Source organism: Diabrotica undecimpunctata, chromosome 7 (assembly GCF_040954645.1).
Source record: "Diabrotica undecimpunctata isolate CICGRU chromosome 7, icDiaUnde3, whole genome shotgun sequence".
Classification (NCBI taxonomy): Eukaryota; Metazoa; Arthropoda; class Insecta; order Coleoptera; family Chrysomelidae; genus Diabrotica; species Diabrotica undecimpunctata.
Genome location: NC_092809.1, coordinates 123,219,693 through 123,241,274, shown reverse-complemented (window position 1 = coordinate 123,241,274; position 21,582 = coordinate 123,219,693). Strand labels below are relative to the sequence as shown.

Sequence of the window (21,582 nt, the reverse complement as noted above, 5' to 3'; positions counted from 1 at the left end):
GAAAAAACAAATTAATAAAATAAAATATAAAGATCGCAAAAGAAAAGTTGATGGAGGATAAATGCATTGAGATAAAAGAGTTAGAACACAAACATGACACAATCAATATATTTTACAGAACCAGAGAAATAGTTGGACTGTATCGTAAGAAAACCCCTCAAACAATCGCTGAATAGACAGGGAAAGAAATATGAATAAAGAAGAAATTTGAACAACTTGGTATATGCACATCTTCTTCTTCTTCTTCTTCTTTTTTTGTAGATATGAGTCCATCTGTTTTTCAATGTGCCTTTAATGTGTAAGTTGTCGTTCCACCGTTTTCGTGGTCTTCCTACTGATCGTCTTCCTATTGGGAAACGGTCTCTTACCGTCTTTACTACTTTATTTGTTGTCATTCGGCTTATATGATCGTTCCATTCTACTCTTCTATTTCTTACTCAAACCTTGATGTTTTCCACCTTGCATCTACGTGATATATCTATACTTCTAGCTCTGTCCTATCCATAGTGTTTTACCAGTAAGTGTTTTCATATCTGCTGTTTCTAACATCCTTTTTGTCCTTTCTGTGTCAGGTCGTGTTTCTGCAGCGTATGTCATTATTGGTCTGATGACTGTTTTGTAAATTCTGCCTTTCATTTCTTTTCCGATATTTTTATTTCTCCATATTGTTTCATTCAGGCCATCTGCGATTCTGTTTGCTCTTTTCACTTGATCTTCCACTTCTGTTTCGATCTTTCCGTAGCTAGATAATGTGACGCCTAGATATTTAAACTCCATCACTTGTTTTATTATTCGACCTTCCAGCTCCAATTTACATCTTAGTAAATTTGCTGTTACAAAAATGGATTTTGTCTTTTTTGGGAAATTAACATGTTAAATTTTCTGTCAGTTATATTAAATTGGTGAGGACAGTTGTAAATCATCTTCACTTTGAGAGAGTAGTATTGCATCGTCTGCATGACAGATTATTTTAAATCATTTTTCTCCTTTTTTAGCTCTTTAGGGTCAGTTATAGTTCTTTTTCTACTTTTACTTTTATTGTGTTCTTTTGGCAGATATTTTCGATCATTTTAATTATTTCTAGAGGTATTTCTCTTGCGTACAATAAGTGGATAACGAGCTTTAATTTGGCCCGGTCAAATACCTTCTTAAGGTCTACGCTGTTTGTTGTGTTCTAACGATTTCTCTTGCCTTATTATAAATATAGCGTCGGTGCATAATCTAAAAACGTTGTTGTTCTTCTGCTAGTGTTACAATTTCATTCAGTTTATTTATTATAACTTTGGTTGTTAATTTTAGTGTTGTGCACTTAACTGAACTATTTAATGACGTCAAACCAGAAGAATAACGTTGACATTGATATACCAGGTAGAAGTACTGCATGCTATATTATTGGCAAAGAAGAGGAAAGCTGTTGTTCCTGATAACATCCCGGCAGATATGTTAAAACCAATTAATGAAGAAAACATTAAAATATTGGATAATCTTTTCAATCTTGTGTACTCCTCTGGTGAATTCCCAGAGGACTGGTTGAGGTCTGAACTCGTAACTTTACCAAAAAACAACATCCAAAACAATGTAGCGACTATAGACTTATAAGTCTTACGAATCCTTAACGTAAGAATAAGAAATAAGTGTAAAGAAGACCAAGAAGATGTCTTTGTCGTTTTTATTGATTATGAAAAGGCATTCGTTACAATAAATCAAATTAATTAAAACATTTGAAGCTAAAAGAGTTAATAGCCGCGAAGCCAGGATCATTAAAAAATTATATTGGCGCCAAACCATGACCATTCCTATTAATGTCAAGTCGACAGAAGAGTGTAAGATTCTAAAAGGAGTCAGACAAGGTTATGTGCTGCCCCCACTGTTTTTTAACCTATATTCTGATAGAATATGGTGTAAAAAAATTAATGGAAAACTGATAAATACAATCAGATACACAAATAATATTGATATATTGAGCGATGACTTAAAAGTCAATTAACACAATGGAACGAGAGACGGGACTAAATAATATTAATTATTCGAAAACAAAATACGTGGTAGTTAGTCACTTATCAAAATATACAAATAAAAATAGATAAACAACCAATACAAAGAGTCTCTAATTTTAAACATCTAGATTGTTATATTACCGAAGATCAAGATAAAAAGATAAAATATACAATTTGAATGGCTAGTGCAATTTTTTTAAAACTGAGGTCACTCTTTTGTAACGACAATTTGAAACTTCAACTTAACGGAAATGCATGATTAAATGTTACGTATGATCAGTTGTTTTATATAGTGTCTAAGCATGAACTTTAAAAATATTCACTATTAACCGCTTAGAAACGAAATGTGGTTTTATATATGAACACTAAAATTATCGTGGACGACGAAGCAGACAAACGAAGCACTCAATAGAGCACAAGCCAATTGTTAGTTGATTGATACAGTCAAATCTAGAAAAAGAGCATATCTTCCACATATAATAAGAAGAAAAGAGTATAACATTCTTTGGCTGGTTATGATGGTAACATCGAAGGAAGCAGTGGAATTGGTAGAAAACAAGCCTTGTGGTTCAAGAATATCAGAGAATGAACCAGGATACGAAAACTAGTACAACTATTCAGAATAGATCAAGGCATAGAGCCTTGTCATGTCAATCGTCAGATTCAAGGAAACTTGTAAGGCTACGTTAAAAAGAAGAACGGCTTGTGTCAAAAATAGGAGCAAATTCATCGAAAATCACTACAATATTTTATATAACGCACAGTTAATGTTATGTTCAGTAATTATAATTATAACACTGAAAACTAATGTTTTTAATATTCAACTTAATAATTATAACGCTAAAACAAATCTCTGTAAGTGAGTTACTTAAAATCTAAGGTGGAAGTATAAAAAACATTTTTTACAGTGTTGAATGCGTCAATTGTTTTATTTTTATAGTAATGCATAATATATACGATTACGGCAAGTTCATACCGTATTTTATTACAATCCGAATAGATATCTTTCGATAATAATGAATCCAATTCTTTTTAAATTACAAATGGATTCAATATCAGATAAAATAGCTATCCGCCTTCAGACAATTTAAGAAGCAAACGATGATACTCTTAAGCCCCGACATCTCAGCATTCTCTATTTTGCATACATAATTACGTCTGCTTCACTCCAAATCAAACAGAATTCATTAACTCAAAAATAGATCCGAGAGAGAACTCTCATTATGTAAAATTGTTCCTACCTTTGCATTCGTTGGCGTCTCTTGTAGTAGCTCTGCCCCAGGGTCGATCAAAATGAAAAGGCTTACATCGTTCACAGTCTCTACCCGCCGTGTTATGTTTACATTCACAAGCCAATTGTCCATCACGACCCGCAATACATCGACTTGCATGCCCATTACACTTACATCTACCACCAACTGCAAAATCTGACACCGCGTATTGATGAGTCACTTGATGATAACCGGTTACGATTATATTAGTTCCTAGATCCGGAGTTACAGCTGATTTAGGGTTGTTTGTTTCTTCGTTATCCACTGCTTGCATCTCGTTAACTAATTGCACAGAAGGTTCTTTAATTTCCTGGTGTTCCTCTAAATGTTTATGCAGCATACGTTCATCAACTAAGATATCCAATGTGTCCGAAGAATCTTCAATTGGCATATGAAGACGATTAAAAACTACCTTAATATCAGTAGCAGTTACCCAATCTTGTAAAACTGGACTGTTGTCAAAATCTGTTGCGCTGGGTCTACCTTCTAAAGTACTAAAAGCAATCCTAGAAGTTTGACCGAAATTTCCCATATCACCACCTGTATAACGATGGGCATCCGTGCATCTAGCTTCCTGTTCGTTAGTTTTTGTAATCGTAGCTCTATTGGGTCTACCATACACTCTTCTGCACTGCGAAGAATAAAACTGAAAAGGTTGCCAGGTCTTACCGTAGTCCATACTTTTATATATAGCAATTGAGTCTGGTTTCGGAGTATTCGGACAAAACTGAAGACTGACATAAGTTAATTCGTACTTCTTCCCTAGACTCAAAGTTAATGTAACATTATCTGGAGGTGCGTTGATGGAAGTAACAGGTGGTATGGGCTCAGATCTCCAGCAAGTAACATTCTGTGGATTGTTAAGGTCCGTAAGATACGTCGCCGGGAATCTTGTTTTAGCTTGCCGATCGTCGCACAAATGACATTGAGGATTGGCACCGGGCTCTGGGGCTTCACAATAATGCACTGGGATATGAAGTCCGCAAGTCGAAGAAGCTTTCACTGGAACTCCGAAAGCGGCATTAACAAAATCTGGAATGCATCGACGAGGCCGGTCTTCATCGTAACACGGGTCAACGGGAGTCTGCTGACCTTCGAACATCTTTAAGAAATTCTCGTTAACGGACGACACCGACGAAGCGTGCAAAAACATCATGAAGAGTATCATTACTCTTAGCGTTAGCCCCATGTTTCGATTTAATCGAGTATCATCATCCGCCACCAAGAATTTAACACGACTAATAAAACGCCGAGATAGATACGTAATTCGGAGCGAGAGAGAGACCGAGAGGCTGCACAGTCGCTTTCAACGGTCGTGGTATAACTGGCGATCCGGTGTCTGTTAAAAGTCTGTAGCACCTTCCCCCGGAATGATGGGGCGCATACCGAACTCCTAAGTGCCAGAAGAGCTGCTGGTAATTGATGATAAAGTTGATTATGGCGAATTAATACGTCGACGAAGATTATCGTAAAGAGCAATCGATCAGGAGAACTGTCCTCGATTAGGATCGATATGTCTTATGAATATTTATATGCAATTGTATCAGTTGAAGTGCTATTTTTATTCCTATATTTCTGTTTAAAGTAATAATGATTCTATTTTTATTATTACATGTATACGTCCGTTGATTTATACTACACTACAATAAACTATTATTTTTTTATTTATTATAGAACATTCCTAATAAATTAGTATTCTAAATATTTTTTATTGTTTATTCAAATGCAAAAAATTAATATTTATAATATAAATTCTAAAATTAATATATTAATAACAATAATTATTAGTATTAAACAGCACAAATTATAATAATATTGTACAGAGTGAGTTTTACATTTGGGACACCTCAATTATCTCGTAAAGGATTTTAACAATTTACCTAAATTTTGGTTTGCGACGATTTTGTAATATGACCGGATTTTGGTAGTAATTACATGGTTGTCAGATTTTTCATTTTTCAGGAAGTGTAATAAACTTTGTTGTTTCAAATTAAGTTTGGATATTTTGTTCTTTTTGAAATCCTAACTATTAAACATGTAATATTATACTCATATTTCCTATAGGTACCCACATTTCGGAGTTATAGCTAAATTTATATTATATCCGCCAAAGTTAAAATAATACAGTAAGATTAAATTTGAATAATCTTTAATAATTGATATCCTAAAAGAAATCCAATAACAAGATTATGTCCCGATACTTTAACTGTCAGTATATTAGTGAAAAAGTTTACCGAAGCTGCTGCAGTAAAAGGTTTATCCAAATCGTGGCACAGAAAACCTGCAATATTATCATCATCATGATTAGCCACCTTAAGTCCACGGCTGAACATAGGCTTCCGGTAAAAAATTTCATTGGATTCGATCTTGAGTACTTTGAATCTACTTGAGCTGGATGTGCTTGATGTCGTCCGAGCATCTTGTTGGAACATGTCTTCGATTACGATAAGTATCGTGTATATGTCTTCATTCTAAAATTTTCTTAGTCCAACTTTCATCTCTGACTTTGGCAACATCATCACAGTTGCATTTCAGCGTTGTAATTACAATGTCATTTCAGTGTTGTTGTTAAAAGAAAACGATTTTTCTACAGGGTTTTGGTATTTTACTTTTTCACTAACACTGTTTCAGTTTTAGTCCAGATCATCATCATCATTTTTGATCTTATTCCTATACGGGGTCGGCTTCAACAATTACACTTCTCCGTAGGTTTCTATTCTGGGTCATACCAATATTGATCACCTTGAATGACATGTCCTATCTGACTGTCTTCCACAACGTCTTTTTGGCTTTTCCTCTCTTCCTTCTTCCTAGAACTTGAATTTCAGCGACTTTTCGAATTGGGTGATTTTCATTATGACGTGGAACATGACCTAACCATCTCAATCTATGCTCTCTCATTTTTGCACTGATAGCTGTCACGACAAAATTTCCCCTAATATATTCATTTTTGATTCTGTCCTTTCTTGTTACTCTACTCTTCTTCTTCTTCTTTTTTTAATTGCCCAGCATTTAGTGTCATACATCATAGCTGGTCTCACTGCCGTCTTGTAAAATTTACCTTTCAGTTTCATAGGAATTTTTCTGTTACAAAATACACCACTCGCCTCCTTTCATTTTATCCAGCCAGCTCTTACTCTACTGCAGGCATCTTCATCTATCTCCCCGTTGATCTGCAGTACAGATCCTAAATACTTAATCCTATCACTTTTCACAATAGACCCATTGTCCAGGGTTACCACCCTATTTGGATTTATAACTCCATATTTAAATGGACATTCTAAATACTCCATTTAAGACCTACTCAGTTTTAACCCTTTTCGTTCCAGACACTGTCTCCACTACTAAAATCTTATTTCTAATAATTCGCTTTCAGTATTCTCTAGTAACACCACATCGTCTGCATACATTAAACACCAAGGAATGTCTTCTTGGCACTCTTTTATCTCATCTAATACTAATTAAAATGGATATGGAGCACCGAGAGCTGTTGTAATCCTACCTTCGCATGAAACCTATTAGTCTCTCCTACCCCGGTTCTAACACTAGTTAGAAAAAGTTAAAGTGGTGTTGACAAATTCCAATAAGAAGTCCAAATGTTTACACTGTGTTCACTATTCTGTTGTACAAAACTAAAAAATCAGCAGCATAGTAGAGTATCAAACAAATATCTGAATTTATTAAGTTTACTTTCATTTTAAATCACTTAATGCAGCAGAAATCTTGACAGTAGAAGGCCAGCAGATCGAAAAAGTAAAAAAGTACACTTACCTAGGAACACTTATAACAGAAAATAATGACTACACTGCAGAAATCAAAATCAGAATCGAAAAAGCACGTTCTAATTTTATGAAAATGAAATAGGTCCTGTGTGGCAAAGATTTAATATTAGCTCTTAAAGTACGCCTAACAAAATGTTACGTATCTAGTGTACTACACTATGGAATGGAATCATGGGCGTTAAATTTAGACACAATGAGACGACTTTACGCCTTTGAAATGTGGACCTATAGAAGAATTATGAGGGTTTCCTGGGTAGATAGAGTTACGAACAATGAAGTACTGAGAAGAATAGGTAAAGAGAAGGAAGTTCAACTTATAATTAAAGAAAGAAAGCTACAGTATCTCGGACATGTGAAGCGGGGCGAGAAGTATGACATCCTGCGACTCATAATGCAAGGAAAGATAGATGGCAGAAGAAGCATCGGAAGAAGACGAATTTCATGACTCAAGAACCTGAGAGAATGGTTTGGATGCAGCTCAAAACAACTATTTAGAGCTACTGCCTCAAAAATTAAAATAGCTATGATGATTGCCAACCTCCGTAGCTGGCACCTGAAGAAGAAGAATGCAGCTGACATAAACGACATTTTTTAAATTTCTGTTACTATTTACGTCCACTGGCAACTTTAACGTGGAGAAATTCATAATATTATATTTGGCTACTCATTATTTTTGTATTATAAATCTATATTAAATAAATAATTATGGTAGTAATAGTAACATTTATCACCAATAAATATATATTACCAGAACAAGAATAACATCACAAAAATTATTTAGTAAATTTGTACGTAGCGAAAAATTGTACGCTGGAATAGTAGTCACATCCGTTTATTTTCAGTATTAACTTTAAGTAGATATTAGACTTTGTTTTGACTAGAAAAGTTTGATTTTATTTGAATTCATGTCATCGATTTAGCATGGGTAATCTTTCATTTTTCCGACTTTACTCAACATTGACCACTCCATTGCTTTCTGTGCCACTTGTATTTTATTGTATTGTATTACTTTGCTGGTAAGGGTCAATGTTTCGACTCTCTACGTTAGAACTGGGAGTACAAACTGATCAAAGACTTTCCTTTTCAAGCACATGGGAATATCTGATCAAAAAGCTGCCCAGGTTAGTCCTATTCTCCTGTTTAACTCTCTTTCTAATTTACTCCCATGGCACAAATATTTATATTGTCATGAATTGTGTTTTGGAAAAGACAACTCGTTCACAAGAGCTCTGAGGAAGTTGGCAAGCATGATCAACCCGGTCTGCAATAAGGACTATGCAGTCTGCAAACCTCAAGTTGGTCAGAAACTCCCCATTATGTTGACTCTAATATTTTCCCAACCATTGTTCCTCATAGCATATAGTGAATAGTTTAGGAGAAGGAAAATATATTTGTATCGGCATAGTAGATTCTGACTGTAACTGTTGCCCAATTATATATATTCCGAAGAAGAGTTGTGTACCTATTATCAATACTTCGCTCTGTAAGTGCTCTTCATATATAACTATGATGGACTGAGTCAAATACTTTATCAAAGTTACTTTATCAATACTTTATCAAACAAATAGGGAACATTAGAAAACAAATGTTAAGTCAAATCTTTAAAATTTTATCCGTTTACTTTAATACAACAAATCATGTGATCTTTACATATTTGCAATGCATTTCGCAATATGACTGACTGCTCAATTCTGCTTATCTCTACAGTAATCCACTCTTTTAATTTCTGAAATTCGGAATTCTTATGCAGCGGGAAGCGGTACAAAATCAGCATTGTTAATATTTTAAAAAAGTACAGGAGCATGATGTCTTAGCAACGGGACTAAGTTTAACTACTCTAAAACGGATATCTCGTGAAATGATAATTATAGACGAATTAATTCAAGATCATTATCATCATTTTTAAAGCCTAACAACAAAAGAATAAACTTTGCCCCAAAATCACACTTGGACGATTTTAATAGAGGTTTACTTAGTCTAGACAAGGTCCAAAGAGGAGAGACTGATTATTGTTTTATTTCTATAGAACGCTGTATTTCCCGCTTGAATTCTTCTTTTCATATCTACGCTTTCTTTCTTCTGTTGACTACTACTGCAAAAATGTTTCAATATTTCAAGATCTTCGAAACTGTGTGCGTCTACTGTCAGTTCTGTCATTTATGTCTTCTTTTTCTTGTTTACGTTCATGTGTTTTGTTTTATTTTCATTTATTTCCAGTCCTCTCAGTTTGACTTCGTTTTCCAGTTCTTGGAAGCTTTTCGTTACTGCCCTTTTATTTGTTGCTACTATGGCTATATCGTCCGCATATCCTATTATTTATACTGCATGCTTGTTTATTTCTAGTGTAAGAATAAAAAATAGTACCGTCTATATCTTACTCCATTTTTTATTTTTGCTATTTCTGTTCGATATCTTGCGGAATCTGGCATTGTCATTTCTATCATTCTTATAATTTTATTTGGTATTTTACTCTCTTGTAAGTCTTGGTTCATTTTTCTTCTGTTTAGTTTGACGCCTGTTTAAAGTCTAGGGAAAGTATATGTGTTTCTCCGTCGTACTAGTATGTTTTCTCTATTAATACTTGTTTTAGCGTATGTATAGCGCCTATCGTGGATCTTCCTTTTCTAAAACCATACTGATAATCTCCTATGCTTTGTTCTGTGTATATTTTTAGTCTGTCTCTAATTATACCAGTCATTACTTTATATATTACATTCAGTTAATTAATTGCTCGGTAGTTTTTACATAATCTGTGGTCTCCTAGTTTTGGGATTGTCACTATCAATTCCCTTCTTCCATTCTTCGAGCATTATTTGCTTACTCCATATATTCTGTATTAGTTCATACTTTATAGTTTTTAAGTTTGCATATTTTATCTTTTAGTTCTATATAGATCAATTCTTCATCTTGTTCTTCTCTTGTTGTATTTATTCTTCTTCTCTTTCTTCTTTTCTAACCGTTTCTTGGTATATTTCTGCCATTTTTCTGCTTCTAGAGCTGTATTAGTTGTCCCTTTTCGGTTAAATAGTTTTTAAGTATCAATACAATGGTTTTGAGTTGTGCCATTTATTTTATGTCTCTATCTCGTTCATAATTTCTTCTACTTTTCGATTTTTTTTATTTAAACAATTTCTTTGTCTTTTTTCTTTGATCTTTATATTTTTCTCGTTCCTCTTGTTTGCTTGTGCTTAACCATTTCAATCTTGTTTTATTCTTTTCTTCCACTGCTAAGTTGTACTCATCGTCAAACCAATTATTTACTCTTTCATTTTCCATTTTGTCCAACCACGTTCTCTCCTGCTTGGTTTATTCCTTGTTCGATTTTTTTCCACTGTTTCTCCAATTGTTGTTTTTCGAACTGCATCTCTGCATTTATTTTTCTTACGTCCCATCTCTTTATGCTTTTCGTCTTTCATTCTTTGTTATTTTTATTTTACATTTTGCAATCACTAGCATATGATCCGAATCGATGTTGACCCCTCTATGAGACCTAACGTAATTTATCGATTGTTTGTGTGTCTTTTTAATCAGTACATGGTCTATTTAATTTCTCTTCAGACTTCCTGATCTCATCCATGTTATTTTGTGTATGTCTTTGTGTTTTTATCACGTGCTCTAAAACGATGTGTGGCAGATAAAAAGGAGACTTTAAGTTAAAATGCCAATGAATTTTATGATGAATTTTTCTTCCAATTTTCCTAAGAGGAGTGGAAAAAATATTGCGAACACACTATTTTTTTAACTAATAACACATTTGCAGGAAGATAGTGGCAATGATAGTAAATTTTACTTACCAATGTAATTTTTACTTAAAAGAAAAATAATTAAACCACATGTTTTTACATTTAGGAAAATGTATATCACCTCATACTTAAACGAAAACTTATTATTATACAATAATAATTACCAAAATGTTTTCATCACTACACATGCTACAGATGCATACTTATCTTTTCTTTCAATAAATACGTAATTTTCAAATTGTTTCCATTTGAGAAGTTCTAGAGTAGAATAAAAAGAAGTCTCAAGAATAAAAATATCTTTATGCTCTTTAGGGTGAGAATCTACTCCATACATTTGGAGTCTAATAGTTACCAGAGTTCAATTTCATCATGGCACAGCTATGGCTGAGTTCATGTTTATTTTGCGTTCAAAAAAATATTATAGACCAAGAAGAAATGCGTGTGATCGTGACTTTAAAGTATTATACTGATTTAATAAATAAAATGTTACGTGGCTTTCAAATAATTTTTAAGTGAAGAATTAGATGAAACAAGAGGTGGAGCTATATGTAACTAAGATATTTGATGATTCGGAGTTACAAACAGGAGTGGGAGAAGATATTGGTATTCATTAAACTACTGTGTCTAGGGTTGTGACGTAAGTTGCTGACCACATAATAGAAACATTCGCACGTTGGATAACATTTCCTCATACTCCGGCGGATATAATAGAAGCTAAAGAAAGATGGCAAACAAAGTACACTTTGCCATGTGCCGTTGGTGTGATCGATTGTACCCACATAATAATACTAAGACCGCCTCTTTATGGTGATGAATATATCAATCGCAAAGGATATCACAGTATCAACGTTCAAGCCACTTGCAATTTAGATCAGTGGTTTACAAGAGTAGACGCATCATGGATCTGTTCATGATTCACGGATATGGAGCAACTCACAAATTTGTAAAATTGCTAAAAATGAGTTTAGGAGGTCAAATACTCTTTGCCGTGCCCTTAAGACCAAATACTCCTGCAGAGCTTACTTATTTACAAAGAATCGTGTAATAATTGAAAGATGTTTTGAACAACTAAAACGAAAATTACCGATGCCTCAATATAAAGTTCGGGTGTCGATAGAAAATGTTCCAATACTTGTTATATGTTGTTTTATGTTACACAATGTAGGAAATATGTAACTGATCAACTCGATCCAATGGAGCCCCCAATACAAGGTATTCCGGATCCGTGTTCAGTAGAAGATGAAGATGTCATTAGAAAAAGTGGGCAACGAAGGCGATCTGAATTAGCAGAAATCGTTCTTGCTCTACCTCGAGGTAAGTAAAAGTCGAAATATAAAGCAAAACATTTATAATATTTATCGTTAACATTTTTTCTTACAACTAACATGTTTTATTATGTAACAGTTAAAAAAATATTTAAATATTACATATTAACGTAAATTTTTCCGTTTTCACTGTCAACAATAATATCATTATTATTTGAACTAGATTGTTCACTTAAATCAGGATTTAGCTCCCTGTTTAGTACTTGTTCCTTCATTTCCAAAACTCTCAGTTGTTTTTGCAAAACTAGTCTTTGTAGTTTGGTATTTGAAAGTCGTTTGTTATCGTTTGTCTCGTATTTTTCAAGGGGACTAATTTTAATAGGTTTCTTTTTTTTTAGGTGGATATACTTTAATAGTAGTATCATCATTTGTAGAAAACGTTGCAGAAACAGAAGGTTTGCGGATTTTAGCTTCATAACTATTGTCTTGACTTGGGTATCTTTGTTCTGTACCAACAGTCAATGCTCCTAAAATGAAGTTGTAACATGAAGTAACCTAGACTTTAACAGAAATATATTTTTTGGTTCTAAATAACTTTGTAGATTAAATATACTTTGGCTACCTTATTTATATCATTAATTATTTATATCATGTATTCATTAAAAAAACCTCTAGTTACTTTAAAAAGAATTGTTCGTTTTTACGTATGTTTTAACATATTTCATAAAATCTTGCATATGCACAAATCCCATTTGGAATTTGCAACCTTTATTACTTTCGTCTTCACTACTTTCACTCACTGTAACAACAAGACAACACGATGATTAATTCCTTAAATAAAAGGCAATGCAAGATTATGCCGAACGCTATCAAACAGGCTCTGATAAATTTAAAAAATAAATAGAGAGGATCTACTCTCTATTTATCTCTCTAGCGATTATCTACTCTATAGTGTAGGAAGGAGAAGAATTTCATGGTTGCGTAACTTAAGGGAATGATACGGATACACATCAATCGAACTATTCAGAGCGGCACTATCTAAGATCAAAATAGCCATGATGATTGCCAATCTCCGTCGCGAACATGGCACGTAAAGAAGAAGAAAATCTACTCTTTTGGACTGTGAGCAGAAACTCATTACATTTTTTTTATATATGGCTTCGGCAGTTCTCATAGCCAGAGCTCATTACATTACTCATTACAATATTTTTATGCATATGAAATCAAGTACCAACTTATACTTTATGCTCATACTCATGAGAACATTTATACTCCGTTTTTATTCATATCGCCCAGTGTTTTTTTCCGAATGCGTTTTTTTAGTTTTAAAGTTGCTTAGTACTTTCATTATTGAGCGAAAAACACGTTTTTTATAAATTGAGTTATAGTAATGTCCTTTTTAGTGTCTGTTTTTACTTTTAGTAAATATTTACGAATTGATCCTTATTCAACAACTAGCAAGAAGATAATTTGCAATAGTTTAAAATCTTCTTGTATAATAAATGCATTTAGTAATCCGGTAACTTTATAATTGACAATTACCACCAAACAGTTACAAATACATCTTCCACATAATAATGAACACTTAAGATACAGGTGTGCCTGTATAAGGCAGGGTTATTAAAATTTAGCATCGTACAATTATTCAGGAATACCTAAATTGTGGCTGAGACATTAACGTTCGATTACGTGTCCTGTATTACGGTAAAAATTATTCACTTTCCCTTGTTTATACAGCATAAAGAATTTTAAGTGGCTGTCTCAAGATAACGTACGTTTATTTTTGTTTTACCTCGTTTTATATGTTTTCGTTTCAAATTGGGGAAGGCATCAATCTTTCCGTATGTTTCTGTAAATCTGTATCTCGACCACTTGAAATATCATCATGCTTAGGAAGTAGTTCATGTACGTGAAGAAAATAATGGTGTTGCATTCGTTTGAGAATGTCTAGCCGATCCGTTGCCTTGGACAGGAACACGCGCTTAATGTTTTATTATGCAAGATATAAGTTAAACATATGTTTCAAGTAAATTGTAGAAATGTAAGTTTAAAATTTAACTTATAAAGTTGTCTTCTTATTCGATCTAATATTCTCTTAACATTTATTTCTCTTATCGGATCATCTTTTACTTAAACGTCTCTTTCGTAATCTACTGGTCTCTTTCTTCATAAAAATAAAAAGTGTCAATAATTATCATTAAAGTCACTACATCCTAAAGACCGTAGTGACTATCGATACACAAGTCTTATGAGTTATGCTGTAATGTACCTACCTGAATAACATTTGTATCGTTCATATCTTCTTCTTTACGTGCCATTTCCGCGACGGAGCGGAGGTTGGCAATCATCATGGCTATTCTGATCTTAGATGCTGCTGCTCTAAATATTTCGATTGATGTTCATCCGTACCATTCCCTCAAGTTACGCAACCATGAGATTCTTCTCCTTCTTACACTTCTCTTGCCCTGGATTTTTCCTTGTATCATTAATTGAAGTATTTTGTATCTTTCATTACGCATAACATGTCCCAGGTATTGCAGCTTTCGTGTGTTGATGGTTTCCAATATTTCCATTCTTTTGTTGACTCTTCTCATGACTGCGTTGTTTGTTACATGCTCGGTCCTTGATATCTTCAGGATTCTTCTATACAACCACAGTTCAAATTCTTCCAACTTTTTAGTAGTCGATGCGTTATGTGTACATGCTCCTATCCCGTAAAGCAGAGTCAAGAAAATATAACACCTTGGCAGTCTAACTCTCAAGTCTAATTTCAATTCTCTTGCACAAAGTACCTTTCTCATTTTATTGAAGTTAGTTTGTGCTTTCTCTATTCGAACTTTGATTTCTTCTGAGTAATCGTTTGTGTGTAGTGTTGCCCAAATGCAAGAACAAGACGAGACTTAGACAGTCTTGGTCTTGGTCTTGCGCCAATACACCTGGTCTTGGTCTTGGTCTTGGTATTGCACTCCCGGTCTTGTTCTTGGTCTTGGTCTTGCAGCAAGAGTCTTGCAAGTCTTGCAGTTACCGATTAATTAGCCTATTGCTATTTATTAAACGTTACTTTAGATCTTAGAACAACGTAACAGAGTAAGTACATTTTAAGCTTGAATTAACATAGCCATAATAAAGACTAACCAAATTAATAAATGTCTAAACAACTGACACCGGGTGGGGTTTGAAGCGACGATCTAAGCGATCCGTGCCTATGCTCTAACTAACTCAGCTATCTACCAGGCCCCACGGAAGTCAATCTGTTTCTTAATAAATGTTTGCATTTACTAAGCTTACATGTGCTAAAACATGGTTAAAACAAAAAAAAAACAAGTTAATGACATAAGCATGCCTGTATTTTAAAGAACATTATCTGCATAGAAAGGGATAATCCACTTATTAAAGCAAAATAAATGTTATTATATTATATTGGTATATTCTATACCAATCTTATCTTTACTTTTATATATAAAAAACTAACTTGAAAAAATAAAGAATAGTTAAAAAAGCAATGGTAATCAAAAGAAGTTATTTTAAATTAAGGAGATCCTACTTAATAAATACATTAATTTACCAAAATAAAGTAGTAGGTACATAATATATGTAATTGGTAATAAGGTAATAACCATATTTTTTTACATGTCCACCTTTTCTAGAGGTTATTAAAAAGCTTGTGATATCTCCACCGAATTTTGGTTTTTCGGGAAGAAATATTTGTAATTCCTTTTAGTGAAAAGATATTAGATGCTTCCTTAAATCTGACGTGTTTCTGTTGATCATTCTCATTTCAACCTTTTTATGTAGGCACAATTTACACAAAGCAATTTAGGATTTGGATTTGGGATGGAACTTTTTATTACATATTTTTTTTGCGTCTCATAGAGTCTTTAAGCATATACTCGAACTACTATACCCGCTAAAACCACACTCAGTCCTAACTGCAAGACGCAAGAGTCTCGCAGGCTTAGTCTTGTTCTTGCTTAAATCTTGCACGGTCAGTCTTGGTCTTGGTCTTGCTAAAATTAGGCGGTCTTGGTCTTGGTCTTGCAAAAACGCAAGAACAAGACCAAGACTGCAAGACCAAGACCGATTTTGAGCAACACTATTTGTGTGATTAATTATTGTGCCAAGATAATTGTAGTTTTCAACTTGTTCTAAAGTTTTACCGTTAATTGTCAGGCTTTCATCATTATTTTGGGTTTTTGATATCCTCATAAATTTAGTTTTCTTGTTATTTATTGATAATCCATATTCTTCTCCATACTCAACTATCTTGTTCATTAGCTTTTCTAGGAGGTCTTGGAGGTTGTTTGCTATTATGATAGTATCGTCCTCATATCTAATGTTGTTAATTGATGTTCCATTGACCTTTATTCCTGCTGTTTCTCCCTTAAGAACTCTTTTCATAATTTCTTCAGAGTATGCATTAAATAGTAGTGGTGACAATAGACACCCCTGTCGCTTTCGTCTTTTAATTTCGAACTCTCTTGATGTGTGTTCATTAATGCGTATGTGTGCCTGCTGTTTATAATATAGCTTTGTTATAATTCAAAGACCATTGTATTGTAATTGTTTTGCTTTGAAGACATCCATTAGTTCTTTGTGGCGGACTTTATCGAAAGCCTTGTTGTAATCTATGAAACAAACGTACATATCTTGGTTCACATCCAATCATCTCTGGATTAGTACGCTAAATGCTAAGAGAGCTTCACGGGTACCTACGCCTATACGGATTCCAAATTGGGTTTCTTCAATATCCATATCACGTATTTGGTAAATGCGTTTATGGATGATCTTCAAAAACATTTTAAGTATGTGAGACATCAGGCTTATGATGCGGTGATCGGTGCATTCTTTGGCATTTTTCTTTTTTGGGAGACAAATAAATGTTAAGGTCAACCATTAATTGAGTATGTCACCCCATTGATTAAATTTATTAAAGAGCTTTAAGAGGACATCTATGTACTCGTTTTCTATTATTTTAAGGATATCAATAGGCAGTTGATCTAGCCCAGGGCTTTTTCCGTTTCTGGTGTTCTTTAGTACATACAATATTTCTTGTTTTGTAATTTCTATACTTATTTCTCTGCCCTCGAAAGATATGTCTTTAGGTTTCATCTTTCGTCGTCGAAGAGCTCTTGCATATATTCTTTCCATCGTTTTAGCTTTTCGTCAGTCGTTATCATAGTATGTATTTCCATTTTTATCTAAAAAAGTTGTGTTGTGGTTTCTTTTTTGTAGCCCTGCCATTTCTTTAACCATTTTATGTAGGTTGAATAGGTCGTATTTGTTCTGAAGATCTTTTATCTCTTTACATTTTTCCTCATAGTAAGTTTGTTTTGCCTCTCTTATCATTTGTCTGATGTCATTGTTAATTATTTTATAATTGTGACTGTCTTTGTTCTTGGCTTGTCTTCTTTGGTCCATCCTGCCGAGTATTTCGTCGGTCATTCAGTTGTCTCTCTTTGTTATCGGTTCTTTTAATATCTCTTTGCATGGAACGAGGAGGTGGTTTTTTAAGGTTTCCCATTGTTGGTTTATCTCGTAGTTAATATCTTATTTATCAAAGTTTTCGTTTATTTTTTGTTGGAGTTTGTTTTTTTATATCAGCTTATTTCAATTTTCTAACATTTAATTTTGGAGTTCTTTGGTGTTTTCTAATACATTTAAGCTTAAGCGTAACATTAGCGATTAGTGGGTTATGGTCTGATGTGAGATCTGCTCCTGAATATGTTTTAACTCATTTGATGGTGTTATGATATCTCTCGTTAATCATTAAATAATCGATTTGGTTTCTTATCACTTTTTCCTGTTTATCTGCTGGTGAGTGCCATCTATATAACCGTCTCATAAGCAATTTAAAAAACATGATTATTAGACTTTGTTTTTAGCAGAATTGTATTAGACGATCTTTTGCATTGAAATCGTCCATAACTATCGTGATTTCCCTGGCCCATATACTTGGATGAAATTTTGTTTTGTATGCGATGTCTATATTTGTAGTAGCATAACTCTTTCTGAGATTGGGACAAAACCCTCTATTGACTTGTTGATCTCTGTATCGACAATAATTGCTACTCCACGTCTATGCTGGTTGTCAATGTTTCCCGAATAATATAAGGTACCGGTTTCTGTTCAAAGTATCCTTAGTTAGGCCACCATGTTTCGCTTACACCTGATACATTTATATTCATTCTTTTCATTTTTTGAAGGATGTTATGCATTTTACCAAGTTGATACATGCTTTTGACGTTCTGCGTACCCATTTTTGCTTTTGATAATTTTACTTTGTCTTGTTTCGATGTTTGACAAGAGTTTCGCCGGTTAACGACCTGGTTGTCCTTGTCTGTTCCTCCCCTGCCGGATCTTGATGATGATGACTGTCCTAGAGATATCCAATTAGATCTTTAATGCAGTGGTTTCTTCTTGCCTTTTGCATCCTTATGCCGTTGACCATTTACTTGATCGATTCGCCTTTGGTGCCAATTTCTTAATGCCAGGACATAAGAGTACCTGATTGCCGGTATAAGCAATCCCAAACGGCATAGTTTCACGTTTCAGACCATGAATTGGCCTCCAAGATCGTTAAATTTTACAGTACTAGATTATTTTATGTGGGGATATGTGAAGGTACTAGTCTACGCCGATAAGCATGAAACGATTCAACACTTGGAGGACAACATTCGCCGCGTTATTGCCGATATACGGCGACAAATATTAGAAAAAGTTATCGAAAATTGAATCTCCAGATTAGACTATCTCAGAGCCAGCAATGACAGTCTTCTTCTTCTTCTTCCTCTTTATAAGCAACTCTGCTTGTTCATTGGCGGATTAATAACTCTTTGGAAAGTTGTCACTTCTTTTTTTGTGCGGTCGTCCGATACTTCTTCTGCCGATTGGTGACTTATCTCTTGCTATTTTGACGACACAGGTCTCCTACATTCTGCTTATGTGGTTATTCGATTCCTTTTTTTTATTTTGTGCCCATTCATTTATACATTGTACGTTACATTTACTGCTAATATTTTCATTTCTCTTTCGATCTCTCAGCGTATGTCCTCCAATTCTTCTCACTACTCTCATCTCTTCTCATCTTGTCCGATCCTCACTAATGATGATCGGAGAATATGAAATAGAACAAGTTCAGGATTATATATATATATATATATATATATATATATATATATATATATATATATATATATTTATATATATATATATTTATATTTTAAATTTTAAATTCAATAAAAACAAAAAAATTGGAATATCTCGGACATATTACACGTGGAGAGAAATACACCTTGCTCCAACTGATCATGCAGGGAAAGATCCAAGGAAAGAGAAGCATAGGGGGGCGTAGAATGTCATGGCTGCGCAACCTGAGAGAGTGGTACGGATGTACATCAAATGAACTTTTCAGAGCAGCCGTCTCAAAAGTTTGAATAGCTATGATGATTGCCGACCTCCGCCGCGGAGATGGCACTTGAAGAAGATATATCTGGGTCAAACTATGAAACTTAACAAAGAAAACCAAACAGCAGAGATAAAAAGACGAGTTAGACTGGCATGGGCGGCATTTGGCAAACTAAGCTACATTCCCACTTTACAAAAGCAAACATGGACAACATCATAAAAACCCAAAGAGCAATGGATAGACAAATGTTGCACATAAGACTAATGGATAAAAAGAGAATCGAGTGGATAAGAGAGAAAACAAAAGTGAGGGATGTTAGATAAGAAGTTGCAAAATTGAAATGGAGATTTGCTGGACACAATATAAGACAAAAAGAAGACCGATGGAACAAAATTCTTATAAGTTGGAGACCGTGGGAACATAGCAAACAAGCAGAGGAAGACCCCAAATGATATGGGCAGATGATATCAAGAAGCACGTGGGCTCTAGGTGGATGACTATAGCGACAGACAGAGAAGAATGGAAAAGGATTGGGGAGGCCTATGTCCAAAGATGGACCGAAGAAGGCTAATTAGATAGATAGATAGACTATCATCTCTGTAGTTTCCAGTAGCATTTGCGTTGTGGCTGTATCGGGTCTTGTTTCTGAGGCATATGTCATTATTGGTCTTATACTGACTATAAATTTTTGACTTTATCTCAGTGTTAATGTGTCTTTTTCGCCATATAGTGTTATTAAGACATCCTGCTAGTCTATTTGCTTTTTGTATTTGATCTCTTACATCTTTGTCAAGGTCTCCATAGCTATACAGTGTAATTCCCAGGTATTTTATTTTCATTACTTGTTCAATACTGATGCCATCAATTTCTATTTTACATCTGGTTGGTTCTTTGCTGACTACAACTGTTTTACTTTTCTGAGATGAGATTGTCAAATTAAATTCTTTTGCTCTTGTTAAATGTTAAATCTGTGGATCAGTCTTTGCAGACTATATTCATCTTGGGCTATCAATATTGCGTCGTCTGCGTAACAGAGTATTTTGATTTCCTTGTTTCCCATTCTTTATCCTCTTTCTTTGTTAATGCTTTTGATGATTTCATCCATAATCAAATTAAAGAGCATGGGGCTCAATGAATCCCCTTGTCTTATTCCGCCATGACAGTCGTCTGCCAGATATCATATTTAAATTATAATGTCAAAAGATTTTCTTTCGAATAAAGTCAATTTCATGTCAATTTAATAAAATCATCTTTGTTTTATTTCATTTCAAAAGTTCTATACCTCTAAAAAAACACCTTTTATAAAAATTTTTTTTTTATCTCTATTTTAGACTAAAAAATTTTCATCTTACCTTCGTATAGTTTTGACTTTCTTTTATAAGTGATATTTCAGAATTTTCATTCTAGTTATGTACCAGAATTCTCATTCTAATTTATATCTGTAACTTTATCCTAACGGCGCTTTATGTGTGTGTTATGAAGCCTAACAATATTCTTTACTTTAAACCGGTCCTGCCGTTTTTACTTACAATACCAAACTGTTCACTCCTGGTTTTCAAAGAGGATTGGATTGTTAAAAGAGGAAGTACCTTTTAGCTTAGTTAAATACCGAATATCGTGCATTCATATTGAAGAAGGAAATTGACCTGAATGAATTATTGTCACTTCTTTATTACGAGATTACCATTTTTCAATGTCACCGTAAATAACGAGGCCTAATTTGTTAGAATAACTAGGCTGGTATGTTCTTTTTATTTTTACTAATTAATACCTACGGCTAGATGATAGTCCGGGCACAGTATATTGCTTATAAAGAATTGCTTCTTTATAAGCAATATACTGTGGTCCGGGTAAAGAGAAAAATAATACATCCTCTATAAAAATTATATAAATTTGATATTTTTATTTAAGCAGAATTATATATATATATATATATATATATATATATATATATATGATGATGAATTGAAAGGCCATATATATGGCATAACGGTACAATTCGTCAGACATTCTGTGTATGAATCGGTATCATTGGGATCTTATAACGTTATTTCCGCATATTCCCTGCTTCATCAGAGATCCAGGAAAGATACAAATTCATGCACAGATGGTCGGCGAA

The 21,582-nt window shown here is 33.9% G+C and overlaps 1 protein-coding gene across 2 annotated transcripts in view; it reads right to left on the bottom strand.

Annotated features, from left to right (window-relative positions):
- Positions 1–4,573, bottom strand: part of LOC140445775 (netrin-1-like) — an 879,901-nt gene extending 875,328 nt beyond the window's left edge. For both annotated transcript variants that reach the window (XM_072538112.1, XM_072538113.1), the window contains exon 1: positions 3,239–4,573. In XM_072538112.1, coding sequence (XP_072394213.1) covers positions 3,239–4,457 — 1,219 coding nt within the window. In that variant the 5' untranslated portion in view covers positions 4,458–4,573. The remainder of the gene's footprint in view (positions 1–3,238) is intronic.
- Between the last annotated feature and the right edge of the window lie 17,009 nt (positions 4,574–21,582).